The 18,903-nt window shown below is 29.4% G+C and overlaps 1 protein-coding gene across 1 annotated transcript in view; it reads right to left on the bottom strand.

The window, feature by feature from the left end:
- The window catches only part of LOC125836353 (uncharacterized), a 74,722-nt gene that overhangs the window by 54,362 nt on the left and 1,457 nt on the right, over positions 1-18,903 (bottom strand). Inside the window, exon 4 of the mRNA XM_049515531.1 lies at positions 16,786-16,888. Coding sequence (XP_049371488.1) covers positions 16,786-16,888 — 103 coding nt within the window. The remainder of the gene's footprint in view (positions 1-16,785; positions 16,889-18,903) is intronic.

The raw sequence follows: 18,903 nt of genomic DNA, 5'->3' as shown, positions 1-18,903 counted from the left end.
ATATTTCAAATTTCTAATTAGTTTATTGCGTGTTGATCAATAAAACTTGTGGTCCTTTGCCTCTGCGAGGTTTTAACAGGTGGGGAAATATATAGGACGGTAAGTAAGTAATAATGACTATCATTGTATAATCATTCATTAATCTATATCACTTTTCAGATTATGTAAAAATAATTAACGAATTGCATGCAAATAGACTATATATGCATTTTAATAAAGATTTAATTAATTATGCCATCTTAAATTAGCAAAGTTATGCACCATCTAATTTGCAAGTATTAAGGTCATAATTGAAGTTTTATTTTGAATTTAAATAAAAGATGGTTAAATGTAGAACAAAAGTCAAAATTTAGGTGAAGTTCTACCCAAAAAATTAAGTAAGATTTTTTTTTTTCAAAAGCTGAATATTTAATGCTACTATGTAGTTGTGGCATGGCTATTCACAGCAAATCATTATTTTTCCATTATAATTTCTCATTGGAAAATGTCAAGTAGCTATGTTCACAAATATTTAAATTGAATTGAGAAAATAATATTAATAATATTTTAATATGAAAAAATTTAAAGAAATCCCATCAAGTCAATGAGAATTTGAAATAATTTGGCTAGCGCGCATTTATTTCGTGAAATATTGGGAGGCTCGGCAAGCCCTCGCCTTCACAGCAAAAAAATATATTATATGTAAGTAACTTTATTTTTTTTAGTTAGTGTATATATAGAGTGACAAACTTAGAGGTCGAATTTCAAATTTCACTTTTAAATAATTTGGGAAAATTACGCGAATAAGCACATATATATTAGTAGTTAATTAGTTAACATAGCTATAGTATGCCTTAAATACAATTTGCGATCTACTTTTAGCTATAACTACGCAACTCATTGTTTTAGTATGTATAATTTGCACGTTTGTATAATTTGGAATTTGTATAACTTTTATATAATGTGATTTTGTGTAATATAATTTGTATAACTTCGTTAATTCGAGTTTATACAAAGTTTAGATGTTTGTGTTTGTATAAATTCGTTAGTTCGAGTTTATACAAAAATAGTTGAATTATACAAACGTATCACGAATTATACAAAGAGAGTTTAAACTGTAGCAATAGCACGTAAATATACAAATTATACATATGAAACATAATTAAATTTATTATAGTGGTTATGTATAAAAATTCCCCTTATAAATAATCTTGTATCGTCCTACATATTTATCCATCAATTAATTAAAACGTTGTCAAGGCAAAGTACCATAAAATCTTATTGACAACACACACAATAATCTTTCTATCCTAGTTAACGATTTTGATTTACTGGAAAAAAATAAAGTTGATGATGGAAGAAGCAAGGTCGAGAAAGCTAGGTGGCTCTTTGAAAGTTGCTAATGTTCAGGAGCTGGCAAAATAACAACTAGCAGGTGTTCCGCCGCGATATATTCGTATTAATGATGACGAAAATCAATTGTATAATTAATTCATCCATATTATTGCCTCATCAATTAGCTCCAGTTATTGACATGGAAATAATTAAAGATGATGATGATACAGAGCTTAACAGGTTTCATCTTGCTTGCAAAGAATGGGGATTTTTCCAGGTTTCATAGATCAAACTAACACTCTTCATTCCATAACTTTTTCTCATACATACTAACCTCAGTATTTAATAAAGTTAAATTTAAAGTTTCAGAACATAGTAAATAAAGTTAGTTTAGTAAAATTACGCAGTCACGGAGTGAGTTCATCATTGATGGAGAAAGTGAAGTCAGAAATCCAAGCATTTTTCAATCTACCAATGGAAGAGAAGAAGAAATTTGAGCAAGAGGAAGGAGATAGTGAAGGATACGGGCAAGCCTTTGTTGTATCTGAAGAACAAAAGTTAGATTGGGCTGACATGATTTACATGATCATTCTCCCTACTCAACCTCACTTGTTTCCAAAGCTTCCCGCCTCACTCAGGTACCATATCGTCCTGATGCCTTCAAATTAAGAAAGATGGAGCTTGGATTTCGGTTCCATATCGTCCTGATGCCTTTGTTGTTAACATTGGAGACATTTTAGAGGTGAGAAATAAGTATGTTTGGTATGATACAAGTCAATTTCGTAAAGCTCTGTCGTCAATTTTGTTTTTGCAGATTGTGACAAATGGAATTTACAAGAGCATTGAACATCGAGCAATCGTTAATGAGGACAAGGAGAGGATCTCTATTGCTACATTTTTTAGCCCCAAACTGGATGGAGATTTAGGTCCAGCAGCTAGCCTCCTCACTCCTCAATCCCCTGCACAATATAGGAGGATTGGAGTGGCTGATTACTTTAAAGGATATTTTTCTCGAGAGCTCGTTGGAAAATCATACATAGATACTCTAAGGATTGGAAATGAAGATGATGAGAGCAATTGATCAATGTTGTATTTTATTCCACTCAAATAACAACTGGATGAGTTCGCTGTAAATCATGGTCTATCTGCTCTGAAATTTCTGTAAACTAGAAACAAAACACCACCATTTGCATTCATAAAAAGAAGTTTCTCATGTGATGTAAAAGGTTGCAGAAGAACAGTTACGCTTATAGTTAGTTATATTCAAAACCATGAGTTTGCTAAGAAATGCCATAAACTTTCAATCTTATATTTCTTGAATTGGTAAAAAATGTTGCTGAATTATTGAGGACAGAGCAATTATCCTCTGTCTGCTCTTTGACACAAAAATGCCCTTACCATCAAGGGCGGAGCCATGCCTTAGGCTATGGATTTGACATAACTCAGTAACTTTGACTAGACCTTATATTTGTGTTAAAAGATTCATTTGATGGGTACAAATGATATTTTGTTTTGTTTGATTTTGACTTTGCATCAACTTTAAGAAATTAAATAATATTTTTTTATATCTTATAATCTTAAACTAAAAATATACTAAAATATCCTTTAATGTTTAGGCGATATTGCTACATTTTTAGGAATTGATAAAGCTTTGTAAACGTATCCTTCAACAAAAAAAAACGCAAAACGTCAATTATTTGGGTCCTTAATTAATTAGGGGTGGTAAAATTGATCTAGGCCTGCCTAAGTCTAGTGGCCGATCTAATGCCTAGAATTTGCACTATTTATAATGTTCAATTTGATTATCCTATACTTATTGACTAGGAGGTTCTAGTAAGATTATTGTGTGTGTGGTTAATATTTAATAAAACTTGATGGTGCATTGTCTTGACAACGTTTTAATTTTGGCAAAATATGTAGGACGGCGACAAGACTATTAGGGGTCGTTTGGTGTGAAGGATTGGGACAAATAATCCCGGGATAAATATTTAGTGGCACTTTATTTAGTGTTTGGTTGGGTTGTTTGGGATAACTTATCCTGGGATTAATAAATAGTACCAGGATAAGTTATCCCTCCAAAAAGGTGGTATAGTAATCCCATCACAATTTGTGATGGGATAAATTTATTAAATGACAAAACTACCCTTCAAACCCTTTATGATAAGTTTCACAAACACCGCTTATGGTGTTAGCTTCCAATTTTCTTCTCTTCTTCATTGTAGTAAGAAGAATCACTCTTTGATTTGGGTACACTCAACTTTTCATTTTCCATTGAAGCCATAGATGGGTGATTGAAGAACTTCTTTACCAATAACCTTCAACTTTCAAGTTTCTAACAAGGTAAATTTTTTTTATTTTTCAGAATTTGTTTCTCTTTTCTTTCTTTGTCATCATTAATAATTCTCTGATCTATTGCATAATAATTTGGATACACTCATCTTTTCTACTTAATGGAAGAAATCAAAAAAAATAAAAATTCTAGAATGTTATGTTTTAGGGCTTTTGTAAATTTTAAATCAAAAAAATAAATAAATCTAGAATGTTATGTTTTAGGGCTTTTGTAAATTTTGAAAAAAGTTTGTTCTTTATATGTGCTTGAAATATTTGTAAACAATTTCAAGTTGTCCTCATTTTAAAGTTGCCCTGTTGATTCTTTTTAATTGTTTTTTTGTGTGTGTGTGTATTAACTCTTTTCATTTTTTAATGAACAAATAGGTTTTCTTATGGATCATCAACTACAGTCCGATATTGAATGTTTTATCATACTTGAGGAGATATTGTGCCAACAATTTCTTGTTATGTTTATTTTTCTTTTCATGGTTATTCATGGTATTTCTATAAAAAGAAATAGGCATGTGATTAGGTACCTTATGAGTAGTCGAGTTCCTAAAATTATATCTCATTTAAATTGTATTATACAAGACAGTGACACATCATGTATTGATAAGTTAAGGATGGATCGAAATTCTTTTCACACTTTAGTTCTCTTAACTAAGGAAGTTGGAGGTTTGACTGATAGCAAATATATGTCAAGTAGTGAAAAGTTAGCAATGTTTTTAAATATTTTGGCTCATCATGAGAAGAATAGATCCATTAAGGTTGATTATATTAGATCGGGCTGGAGCGTAAGTCAAGCTTTCAATGAATGCTTGAAAGTTATTCTAAAACTAGCTCCACTGTTACTTGTTAACCCCAAACCGGTGCTTGAAGATGAGCTTGACGATCGATGGAGATGGTTTAAGGTATATGCACTTTCAATTAGGTATCTATTAATTTATGTAAAAGTAAAATAAATATAATTTTACGAAGAAATTTTTGTTGTTTGAGATAGTGTTATAATTTTTTTATAGGGATGTCTAGGTGCATTGGATGGTACTTACATTCAGATTAGAGTTCCATCTAAGGACAAACCAAGATACAGGACAAGAAAAGGAGAAATAGCAACTAATGTACTAGGAGTTTGTGATAAAAATCTTAATTTTACTTATGTATTACCTGGTTGGGAAGGATCAGCGGCTGATAGTCGTGTATTACGAAATGCTATAACTCGAACGAATGGTTTGAAAATTCCCGAGGGTAATTCTATACATATGCTCACATTAAAATTATATCACAAAAATAATGTTGTATAAAAGCAACTAATTTCTTATTTATATTATAGGTAATTATTATTTGTGCGACGGAGGATATACAAATGGAAATGGTTTTCTTTCACCTTACCGAGGTTATAGATATTGGTTAAGGGATTGGCAAGGTGAAAATCCACCACCTCAATGTCGAGAAGAGCTTTTCAATATGAAGCATGCTAGAGCTCGTAATGCTATTGAAAGGACATTTGGTCTCTTGAAAGGACGTTGGGGAATTCTTAGAAGCCCTTCTTGGTACTCGGTTAAGATACATAACAGGATTATTAGCGCTTGTTGTTTGATACACAACTTTATTCGTAGAGAGATGGAAGTGGATCCCTTAGAGATCGATGTGGAAGAACAAGTAGAATATCAACAAGATAACATTGATGTTGTTGAATCATCTCAAGAGTGGACCACATGGAGGGATGAGTTGGCTCAATCAATGTGGAATGCTCACTTAAACAATTGATCTTTCCATTATGTTGTGCTTGTTATATGTTTTATGCTACATTTGAATTATTCTTCCCTTTAGTTTTTGATATTCTTGTAAGATGCATCGACTTTTAGCTTTTTATGATATAAGAAACAATTACTTACATTAATTTATAATGTGTTTAATTTATTTCTTTTTTGTGTTGTATTTGTATGTTTTTAATTTATTGTTTTTGTACATTGAAGTGTATGAATTTTTTTTATGATGCTAACTAATGATTTGGAGATACTTTCGCTTTTTATGATGGTAACTAATACTAACAATGATTGTTTCACAAAATTATTCAGACAAATGGAAATTCAGAAATCTTCAATGCAACCACCAAAAAGATCAAGACGAAGACGATCAACACCGTCAACTCGAAGGACATGGACTCCTACGGAAGAAAGTACTCTTATAAATGGTTTGAAAGAGTTACGTGTTAATGGTTGGAGAGCTGATAATGGAACTTTTAGGCCAGGATATCTGATGGAGTTGGAACACTATTTGCGTGAACATCATCCTGAAAGTGGCTTGAAAGGCGAACCACATGTCAATTCTAAATTAAAATTTTGGAAGAGAAGTTATGCAAGCTTAAGTTTACTAAAAGGTAGGAGTGGTTTGGGATTTCAATATAGTGATGGAACTATAATTATTGATGATCCAAAAGAATGGGATAAATTTTTAAAGGTAATTAATATTTTGCTATTAGAATATTATTACTTCATATAGATATTTCTTCAGTCTTCATAATTTATAATTAATACATATAAAATTGTCATCTTTATTTTATTGTTTGTCTAGGATGAACCTGGTGCAAGCAACATGAATTCTAAAAAATGGCCACTGTTTGCGGATTGGGAGGAAATTTTTGGAAAAGATAGGGCAACTGGGGAACATGCAGAAGGGCCACTGGATGCTGTTGAGGATATCTTAAAGAGTCGAACATCAGGACTTTCTACTGATATGAGTTTAGGATTTCTTATCAATGTTGATGACGATGAATATGAAGATGAATCTAGTCATGGACCTAATGCACCTACTGAAGAAGCTGAAAATACTGATACAGGACATAATTTTACTCAAACAACTGAAAATGAATATGCTGGAGGATCTCCTCGTGAACATACTGGACCATCTGAAAAGCAAGGTAAATATGCTAAAACATCTTCTTCTAGTGTCAATGAAAAAGAAAAAGGCAAGAAAAGAAAGAGGGTTGTGGAAGATGTTAATGAAACATTTCTCAAGAGTATGACGGAAGTTATGAAAAGCTTTACTGAAAGCCAAGATAAAAGAATTGGTTCGTTGATAGACAAGATTGGAAATCGTGACCACTCTGATATGCGTGGTCAAATTTATTCCATCATTGAATCTCCTACATTTGATTTGTACACCATAGAGCAACGTATCAAAGCTAAAAAGGTTATCTGTGAAGATGTCAAAAATATGGAAATCTTTTTACGTATGGGTGAGCTTGAGCGCCAAACAATGATGTTCATGGTCGTCAATGATAAACTTTGAAGTATGATAAGCTTGTGTATATAAATGGTGGCACTAGTGTGATAGTTTTTGCTCAACTAAAAGTTTCAAATCAAAACTTTGATTGGAGTGCCATTTTTTGATCCTCTAGTTATGTTCACACTCTTTTGTGTATGACTAATGTAGGTCATGAGGATGCTAGAATCTTTTGTATATGTAAAATCTATTAAATAGATTAACTCTCATGTAAAAGTTAAGTTTGTTGTAAGTTTGTTACTAGTTATCAATTTTTGTGCAGTTGCTTATGTTGCTTCCCTATAGTTTTTGTCTCATTTTTTCTACTATGGTAGACCAATTTTTGGTCTTGTTTTTTCTGTTGCTTTGATGCAGAGCTTTTGTTTCAGTTTTGACAGGTGTTTTGGTGAATATTTACTGAAATTTTACTCTTGTTTTAGCTGTTGTTTTAGTTGTAGTGTTGGTTGGTTTGTTGTATCCTGCTGGTGCCTCTGTTTAATACTGGAAAATGTTTACTGCTGGTGCCTCTGTTTACTGCTGGTGCCTCTGTTTAACAACATACAGCAGCATACACGCATCATAACTTATCCCATTATAACTTGTATTCAAACCAAACGACCCGGTGTTTTGGATGCTATCAATAAGTGGAAGAATCCAAGAACCTAATCCAAGTTTAACTTGGTTTTCATTTGCGCGTCAGCCTCCTTTGTGTTTCTCCTATTTCCAAAGTTCTTTCCAAGTGTGCAATTGTTGTAATATTTTCATTTTGATTTCTTGTTCCTTGATCTATGTGATTAGCTGTAATTCCATTTCCTCAAGGAATCCTTCATGCACTTGGAATTTGCTTTGTTCCTGATCAACAGTTTCAGTAGTATCCTGTGAAGGACCTAATTCCTTTGCTTCTTGCAGTGTACTTCTGTAGTCAGATCTTGCAATAGACAGTAAGGAATTGGTTCTTCAGTAGTTCTTTGCCATAAACACAATAGACATGTTAAGGAATTGGTTCTTCAGTAGTTCTTTGTCATAAACAATATCTGCCATTATTGAGACATGTTTAACATCCAGTTCTTGCATCATGTTTGTTATATTTGTTAATCATCAAAACTCCATATGTGGCATAGCTAAGGACTCATAGCTCATAGCTCAACATGACTGACCTTCAATTATCACCATAAAGTTTCTGAATTAGTCTACCTCCTATCCTATGGCCCTCTCCATGAATTGAAGCTTCAGTACTATCGTAATAGTAAATTATTTGAACTGAATATTATGGCCCTCTGGTACATGAGATAATAACTTTGGTGCATACATGATTTCTTCTCAACTTGTATTTGTAAAATGATAATGCATCGCTTTCCACTTTTAGTTCCGTTTTTTTCTTTTGAAGTGTAACCTTGATATTGCAGGCAAATTTGACTTGGGAACATATTATATTGTTCTACAAGAGAGTGTTAATTGTTGTGAATGTAGTTACATCAGTTATTGCAGCTATATAGTTACATCAGTTACCACAGCTAACATTAATTCCATTGAAGTGAAAGATTTTTGGACTTCTCATAATAAAAGTGGAATACCTACAATCGTGTTCAGTTAGGAATCACTAAACCCATACATGCGCCTTTTGATGCATATGGTTCAAAAAAATTGTGAATCAATGTATAGATTCTAGTGCTCGTTCTTTTTTTCTAGAAAGGTTCTTTCTTACTTTTAACGAAAGGGTTTTTCTTCGATTTTTCAATAAAGACGAGTTTTTACTCCTTCTATATATTTTTGATTTTCCATTATAAAATTAGGCTATTCAATGAACTCAAATAAAACGAGGTATTTTCATTGTGTAATCATCAGTGAAGAAGTTATTTTAAAAAAAAGTTAGTGAAGTATCAATTATCTTGGGAATATCTGTGTTGGATTTATTTGTCCAGAATTTGATTTTCAGGCAAATAGTGAGCATCCTATTGCAAAAGCAGTTGTGGACCATGCCAAAAAGTTACGCCTGAAGCACGGTGCTGAAAATGAATTTCACTCTGAGATAAAGAACTTTGAAGTGCACACTGGAGCTGGCGTAAGCAGAAAAGTTGGAGAACGGAAAATCCTAGTCGAAAATAGGAGGCTTATGCATGCTTTCAACGTCCCAGTAAGCAGTGAAGTTGATAACTACATTTCAGAGCATGAACATTTTCTCGGACTTGTGTTTTGGTTGCTGTGGATGAGAAAATAGCTGGGGCTTTTGCTGTGACTGATCCTGTAAAGCCAGACGCTGCACGCGTTGTTTCTTTTCTCCACTCAATGGACATCACAAGTGTCATGGTGACTGGTGATAACTGGGCGGCAGCAAGAGCAATAGCAAGTGAAGTGGGAATTCAAACAGTGTTTGCTGAAACAGATCCGCTGGGAAAAGCTGATAAGATTTTCTATGTTGGATGGATTGAGTAGTTAAATTTGGTTTTAACTAAAACTCTACCAAAGAAATATACAAAAAGTTAAATAAGAGGGTATTTTTGTAATCAAACCACTTACTTTTAGAAAGTATTATTTTTAGTACAACAAACCAAACAATCAATAAGAAATAATACCAGGATAATTAATCCCAGTATAACTAATCCCAACATAACTTATCCCAGCATAACTTATCCCATCATAACTTGTATTCAAACCAAACGACCCGTTAGTAATTACTTCTCGAAGGTAATAAGTATCAATGTTGTATATGATTACGTACCTAAGTGAAAGGTAAAGCTTGGAAAATATTGGATTCGCAAATTGGCCACATGTACAAAATAATATGTCACAATCAATTATATTTTTCGTTAATAAATAATGACGACATTGAACACAGAGTATCACGGAAATAACCTAGGTGAATTTAACTTTTAACAAATGACATAACTAAATATTTTTTTAAAAATTTAATGACATATTTAAATTTTTTCTCAATATACTTTTGGGTTGAGTTTGGGCTAGTATATTATTACTAGATGAGTTATTTCCCAAATAAGCCTGTCAAACAATGTCATGCCCTAATATGTGACATTGGGTTGGGTTAGGTGGGCCTAGATCAATTTTTCCTTCCCTATATTTATGACAATGTGTTAGGATAAAAGAAATTACGTTAAAAAAATATCAGTTCATCAATTTTATCTGTTCATCGTTACAATTATTGTCAATTACTATTAATTAGGAAATTTGACCGCACTTCACGCAATTATGAAATATATATGTAAATTTATTTTTAAAAAATAATTATGAAACAAAAAATAAAAAATCTATCATAGAAATAAGAAAAATGATAAAATCACAATACAAATATTTTTGTAGAATTAGAGCTTAAGTATTACATTTTTATTATCAATTTTTTTTTTCAAAAATAAAAGATTAATTTATTAAGAAAAAAATTCATATATTATGATGTTAATACATAAAATTCTTATAAACATATTTAAGGACTTGATTTTTTTTTTTCTTATTTTTGTCAAATGATAAATTTACTATCTGATGATTCTTCCTTTAGTTAAAAAAAATAGATGATTAAACTAAAAATAGGAGGAAATAGAGATAAATTTTTCTATTTCATTTCTTCTTCGATATTTAATCCTTTCTTTGTCCTTGTTTTTTCTCTTATTATCATATTCTAAATAATATTATTCTCTATTTTTTCATTATCATCTAAATAAACCTCTATTGCTAATTTTTCGTATATATCTTATATTATTCTGGTGATTCTTTAGAAGTAGAAGAAATGAACAAATTTAAATGGTTCTTCACAATAAGAAATACCTAAGAATTTCGTATTTCAATGCATTTTTTTTAGCCATGAGTAATAAAATTTAAACGACTATTAGCGTAGTTAGTTGTGTTCTGACAAAGTTACAAATAAATAATTTGAGCCTAAATGAAAATGTAATTTAGTAAAATTAAAAATTTATAAGAACCTAAATTTTAAAAAAATATATAGAGAGAGAGAGAATATATGTAAAAGTAAGTAAGAAGAGAAAAATAACAACACAATTTTGTCAAGTCCTTTATCACAAAAATAAAGATGATAAAAAATCATATAATCAATGCAATTATTTTTGAGCTTTTATTAGGCACCCCTTCTATCCATATCCAAGAGCCTTTTAATGGAGTCAAACTAAAGTATATAACCCAATACTATAACAATAATATAGAATATCACTATTTCAAATATGGAATAAAAATAATAATCTTGAGTAGGAATCTAATAAAAAAAATATGAATTTGTATTGACAAAGTTGAAGAAATTAATATCATAAGGTATCTTAAATTTTGAAATTAAATAGTTGGGGGTTATGAATATAAAAATTTAAAGAAAAAGAGTTAATAATATTAATTAAAGTAAAAGTTCAATTAGGTATAAGTTATGGAGATAAGAATTTTTAAATAAATAAAAGAAGGAAAAAATAAAATAATGAAGACCAGAAAAAACTCATGAACTATTTAACATTTGTTGGGTATTTAAGTTTTATTAGGAAAGCAAGCAAATCAACTTCTTCTCTTTTTGTACTACTCCATTGTGTTATACAAAAGTGAAAGAGGAAAAAAAATACAATAAAAAAATAGACAAATATCTTGAAATATTAAAGTAGTAAATATTGAGACTTTTGTTTTCTTGTAACAAAGAATAATAATGAGTGTAAATAATTTTTCAGACATTTAAGTATAACACAATAAATAGAGGAGTAGTAATTGATATATTTATTTTTTGTACAATAATAAGTAAGTAGAAAAATATGGAAAATTGTGGAAAAAAGATAAATAGAATCTTTGGCCAAGAGAGGTGTAACTTCATTTCTCTATGAGATTTTTAAGTACAACAATATGTAATAGCTATAAGAAATGTACCATAGATAATATACTTTCAAGCATGGAAAAACTTTTGAATATTGAGATCAAAACAATACATTAATGAATCTTTAAAATATTGAAAACATTCAAACTTTATACTAATATAATCATCTCTCTTGATGAATCTTTCAACATAATTAATCCTTCTTCATTTTGATGATCTTGTACTAAATTAATGTGAACATCTCTTTATAATGAATCTTTGAAGAATATATCTTTGATCTTCATCAAAGCGAAGAGCATATCTATCACTATCTTTTCTATGATTTCTTATGGAAAAGATGAAGAATAATTTTTATTTTTTTTTAAAAGAGAAAAAAAAACTACATTATTAGAAAGAAAGAATGAGAAAAAAACGACACTAATAGAAAAATTATTTGTTAAATTTTTTTATCAAGAATAAATTATTTGTTAAAAAATTATAGAAAAAATTGATTATTTATGATTAAAAGTATAATATTTTAAAAATATATTATTTTACCCACTTTAACATCTTTAGTACTTTGTTAAAAATAAGAATTAATAATGAAAAGTGTTGAACAAAGTGAATTACAAATTCTTTTTTATTTGTTTTTAAATTTTAGCTTCAAGCATTACAACAAGCATATTAAATTGAGGTATATCAAGTCATCAACTTCATGAGATTCTATGGTTTTAACTCTTATCTTTATTCAATACTAGTGTACACATTCGCGCTTCACACAAAATTAAATATATATTTAAAATAATTGATGTTGTTAATTGATTATTTTTCAATAAGAAGTGTATAAAAAAAAAACAATACAAATCAAGTCACGGTCTTGATATTGTCTATTCAAAGATAATTTCAAACTTTAATTTCCGCTTAACATGGCTGATAAAAAGAAGAAAAACATAAAAAATATCTCAAGAAAAAGAAATTAAGTTGATTATACAACATTACATCAGAGATTATACTTTGCACCAGAAAATAAATGAATCGAAACACATAATATAAAATAAAATGTATATTTATAAAAAGTCGATGTCATTAGTAATTTGACCTGTTACTTATCTACTCGATTATATAAAGATTATCATAGTGACAAAATATAATTTTTTAGAGTACATGAAGTGTCAAGTTATAGAAAAGTATATCAAAAGTTGGATCAATGTTTGTCCCTAACACATGTACTAGAGGAGTGAAAGAGTTTTATAACATTAATCTAATTATTATTGTAGTCATCACTAAATTTTTTTTAATATATGATAATAATTATTCAAAAGATAACTCATTCTTTAATGTGGAAAATTCAGATAGAAAATTTTTGCTTTAAATAATTATAGGTTAAATACACACTAATCACATATGTACAATTATTATAGGATAAAATAACTTTTTATTATATATGTACGCATACATGAAAAAAAATTCTCCCTTCTTTTCATTAAATAATTTGCTTATTAATTAAAATTTTAAAAATACTAAAAAGATGACTTATTTATTTATTTTGATTAAATAATTTGCTTATTAATTAAAATTTTAAAAATACTAAAAAGATCGACTTATTTATTTATTTTGTGATTGATTTCTAATATGATAGACCATATCATATATTTTTAGGGGCAACAACATCCAATAGCTATGGCCTATGAAAAATGTACCATAGGTAATATTATACATTTCAACCATGATTTTTTTTTTAGAATATTAATTAGAAATTGACTAATAGATACACACAAAAACAAAAATGTGATACTTTTCATCTCATTCATTCGCATAATAAGAAGAAGAGCAAAGTTAATTAATAATAAATGCTATTTGAACTTTCTAATATGTTGGTTAGTAGAGTTTCATAATTTAATTTTTATTGAATAAAAGGAAATTTAATATATTTGATCAAATTTTATTTTTTAAAAAAAGAATAAACTAATATTAATTGAAATCAGGACAATACATTAATAAATCTTCATAATGTTTGAAAACCATTCAAACTTTTATACTAATATGAGCATCTCTTTTGATGAATCTTCTAAGATAATTAAGCTTCCTTAGCTTCTTCATTTTGATGAACTTATACCAAACATCTCTATCATGAATCTTTGAAGAATATATCTATCATCTTTATCAAAGTGAAGGTCATATCGTAACATTATTAAGTACATGATTGATGAAAAAGATGAATAATTTTTTTTAATAGGAGAAAAAACTATACTAAAAAAAAAAGAATGAGAAAATGAAAATGAACATTGAACATCTCCATAGATAATTGGTATTTATAGATTTGATAAACCATAAGAATAGTTATAAAAGAAGTTGAAGAGACATGTTATTTAAGTAGAGAAGATAAATATATGGAGGTTTTTTTTGTAACTTATAAGATATAATTAGAATAGTAAATATGATTGAATTTTTTTTATTAATAAGCAAATTATTTAATGAAAAAAAATAAAGAAAAAAGGAGAAAATATAAATGAAAATGGAAGCCATAAAGAGATGTCACATCACATTCTCTAGTGTACTTGTCTGCGTACAAAAAATCTTTTTTATATATAAAAAATATAAACGTAATAGATGAAAAATTAAAAATACAAAAACTAACACAAATAAGTAAATAAAGATAATAAAAAAACATTAATCCCTACATTTAGTTTAAAATAATTGTTTCTACCAACAAAATGAAATTTGTATAATTTAAATACACAAAAGCAGCACTACCATGCTACTAAGCATAAAAATTATAGTTTCACTTAAAAGTGAGGAAGAAATAAGAAGAATATAAATAAATAAGGGTGAGTAAAAGTATAACTCATCTTGAATCTCTTGTTGTGGGCATCGATTTGATTTATTATTATTATTATTATTTTAATGGAAATGAGCCAAATCCATCTCCTAAGTATCATATATGCTTTCATATTTTTAATAACAAATGTAAGGAAATTACCAATCAATATAGTTATGCCGTTTAAGTAGTTTGTTTTATTTTTGAGATCAAATTGATTTAACAATTTCCTTTTCAATAAATACAGGCTCACCAAAAGAATCAAACAGTTCGAAAATTGTCATAATCTCATTGATCAATAATTTTACAAATTTTTTGAACAATATAACAAATAAACAATGACATATGTGCAATAACGCCTCATTTTACCTATGCAGTGGGTCGAGATTCAATCAACTTAGAACTAACATTTTGACGCAAACTTGACATATCCAATATTATCACATACTCAAATTGAGAAGTAAAAACTATTAGCCAAGCTTAAAAGACAAATCAAATTAACGATGAACTTCACCTTCTGAATATTTTATAAAAAACAAAGAGACTCGAAAAGCTGATGCATATGTTTCTATAGGAGCTTCACCATACCCCCGAATGGATCCTGTGCTATTTGGATTTAATCAGAGCTTCAATGCAAATTCGAACACCGAATGTGAAAACAAAAAAATAAATGGTTCAACAATTACGTACAAGTCAAAGAAATCTAGTACAGTAACTAATTATATGGTACTATTACATATTATACAAAAAAAAATATAAAAAAAAATAAATAAATAAAAAATATATATATATATACTTGAAATTCCAATACAATAAAGAAAAAATTTCACTACCACAAACTGATCATTGATATCAAGTGACCATCGATGAAAGCAACTTTGTTCATATAGTGAAATCACCCTTTAGTCTCCTTTTATATAAAACATGAATTGAAATGACAAGGAAATGATTAGAGGAAGGACGACATAGCTACAAGAAGAAGACAACCAAAAAGAAGGAATAAATAGAAGATGTCAGAGTAACGGAATGAGGGTAAGATAAATACGGCAGAAACTTTTTGGTTTTTCATAACGGAACACGTCTCTAAGTCTTCCGTAACAGTTGTAACTTTTAAACTCTCCAGTAACATATTTCTCTTGTAATAAAGAATTTTGTTCTTTGTAAATATATAACTAAGTAATAAACTAATTTAAATAAGAAAAAAAAGGCCAAAAAAAGAGAAAAAAGAATGGTGGCCTTAGAGGCATGCCACATAAGCAAGTCTGACATTCTCCTTTATATATATAGATTTGTCAACTTATTGCTTATAGATATAAAATTTGAATAAATGTGTATACGAAATTTGTTTATATTTTAGGCCTCGAATTGGAATTTCGTTTTAGGCCCCCAACTATGTTGAGCCGCCCCTGTATAGAATATAGATTGTCATCCACTATTATCAATTACATGCCATGATCCACCACCAATAACCATCATCATTGTCGATCGTTATAATCAGTTGTCGTTATCATAGTCACTAGCCATTATTTACAATTATCATCCACTATTATCAATTACATGCCCATCCACCACTAATAACTATAATCAGTGGTCATTATCACCAAACCAACCATCACCAATACTTTATATATTGCCAACCATTTTCACTAATTATTCATCACCATCACAGTTATTACAATCATCCGCCACAATCATCAATCGTCAGTTGTCACCATCAATCTCGTCTGTCAACCTCCATATTTCTCTCAAAAAGTATTTTTTCAATTATTTTTTAAACAAAAGTACTTTATAAAATAAGAAGTTTTTGGTAGCTTGATCAAACAAAAAATCTAAGATCCATCATTAGAGTAACTTTTAGCACAAAGAGAAAACTGCTTGATATTGTTGTTGTCGTCGTTGTCTGTTCATTAAATGTATACTAAAAATGCAAATTACCGATCAAATTAGCCAATAATATATTTGAAGTCGGAATTACCTTAACTTATGCATTTTCAATGTAATGCATATTATAATTATATCTATTCATCACATATTATATCAAGCGGGGGGGAAAGGGGGGGGGGGGTATTTATTTTGTTTTAATCCTTTCATAATCGAAGGATTTTACGTAGGTACCAATAATACAACTACTAATTAATTCTCATGGTGTCCACATATGATTTCCCAACAAGTTCACGTGTGAGATATCCTTTATAAAATTCAGTAGCATCAATTTTTTTGAATTTTGGTGGATTATGAGCATCAATAAGGCTATTAGCTGGACCTAATTCACCATCCAATCTTGAATTATGAAATGTTGCTATTGAAATCCTTTCTTTTTCTGAGCTCACCACTGATCTGTGCTCTATGCTCTTGTAAATTCCATTTGAGAAAATCTGGCAAAAAATTAAGACCTTTAGATAAAGCTCAAAGAGTAAACTATAATTAAAACAGATGGAAAATAGTAAAAAATGCTTGAAATTGAATAAAAATGTTTTCGATTAGTAGTTTGATCTCAAAATATTCTCGCTGCCAATAGTTTAATCCAAAAAATGATCTTATTGTTATTTACTGAGGCAAAAATATATATTTATTCCATTTCAATTGATAATATCATGAAATTAAGAATAAAAAAAATTATTAGTATTATTTATTTATTATTTAAAGTGATTTTAAAAGAAAAGAAACAAAAATAAAGTTATTTAAAAGTAATATTTTTATTAGGAAATATTCAAATTCACATATTTAATAGTGATATACTTTTATTTTTAATTCGTCCTTATAAAATGATAATTTCCTCCGGCTTTTGGAGACAAATTAATCTTAAATTTATCATTTTACTCTCCATAACATGATTTATAACAAAGATGTCATGATACCGTTTGAGATTTAAAAGTTCAAAATAGTCTTTTTCTTTCTAAAATTTTGTGCTCAGTCAAATATATATTCACGTAAAATTAGTAGGTAGGGAAAATTGAATTTTTCCATCCATTGTTCTCTCCGTATCAATTTCTATGATAATATTTTCTATTTAATTTATGCAAAAAGAAATCCACCTTTATATATTTTAGGGAAAAGGGTTAAAAATGCCCTTAACGTATCTCAAATGGTTCAAAAATGCCCTCCTTCCACCTTTTGGTTTAAAAATGTCCTCAATGTTTTTTTAAGGTTTAAAATTGCCCTTTATTAACAGCACAATGACATGACAATTGTGACATGGATTTTCTTTATCTATTTCAAAATATATGACCCACTTAGTCTAGAAATTCATTTCAAATCTGACCCGGAATGACCGATTAATTTTGGATCTTTTGTTCCCATTTGTTCTAACTCTCTTCTTTCTTCCAACCTCCTTCAGTTCGTCTTCTTTTTCCAGTTCTCAGTTAAAGGAAGAACTACAAAGAATAAGGTTAGCTAAATCTTGAATTTGTTCCACATTGAAACGTTCAAGAAGAAAATAAGATTTATCTTCCTTTGGTTCTGAAGCCTCCTGCTTCCAACTATAAACAACACCATTCAAGTTAATGACCAACCAAAAAATCCAATTCCCAAGAAAATGAGCCATAAAAACAAAAGCTTCATTTGCCATCTCCACCCACAATTTGGTTCTAGCAAAGACTCTCTTGCCTTCTTCAGCCTAAAACTTGAAGAGAAGCTCTAATTCGTGCCCAACAATTTGCAATTTACAGACATCTTTAATAGAATCCCCCTACATATCTTCAGAAAATGCCTTGAAAGCTTAGGAGCAAATCGACCTAGAGCAGAAAAGCTCATCAAAAGTCAATAATTGACCTGAATTTCAACAATTCTCAAGCAAAAACATCTCATAATTTCAACATAAAGCTGAAACTGATCAATATCAAGATTCTGCTGTAAACCCACCTCTACAAACTCCTAATCAAACTCCTAAAAAAGCAAAACATTACCTAAGTTGCAGAGTAGTGGAATCAACTGTGTAAAAAATTGAAGAAACAAAAAAGTATTATCTGAAGAACATAACTAGAGGTGTTGTGATTTGCAACCCTCAATCGCCATCATTGGATGCTACAAAAGAGGTTGAGAGTCGTCCTAAAATGGAGCTCAAAGATAAGATAGGTTAATATGAAAATGGATTTTTGGGTGGGTTTAAGTTTTTGTAGCACAAATGGGTCGGGTCGTTGGGCTGGATTTTAAAAATTAGGTGGACCAATAAGATAAAGTCACTTGGCTAATTAAATGAGTCATCATTAGGGTTGTTAATAAAGGGCAATTTTAAACCTTAAGAAAACGTTGAGGGCATTTTTAAACCAAAAGATGAAAGGAGGGCATTTTTGAACCATTTGAGATACGTTAAGAGCATTTTTAACCCCTTTCCCTATATTTTATAATAATTTAACTTTAATTTTTTAAAGAGAAGAGAATGAGAGAAGTA

This window comes from Solanum verrucosum, unplaced genomic scaffold (genome assembly GCF_900185275.1).
Source record: "Solanum verrucosum unplaced genomic scaffold, falcon-dt-bn FXZP01000278.1, whole genome shotgun sequence".
In the NCBI taxonomy this organism is placed as follows: domain Eukaryota; kingdom Viridiplantae; phylum Streptophyta; class Magnoliopsida; order Solanales; family Solanaceae; genus Solanum; species Solanum verrucosum.
The sequence above is the reverse complement of the archived record's forward strand: the minus strand, read 5'-3'. Positions and strand labels throughout refer to the sequence as shown.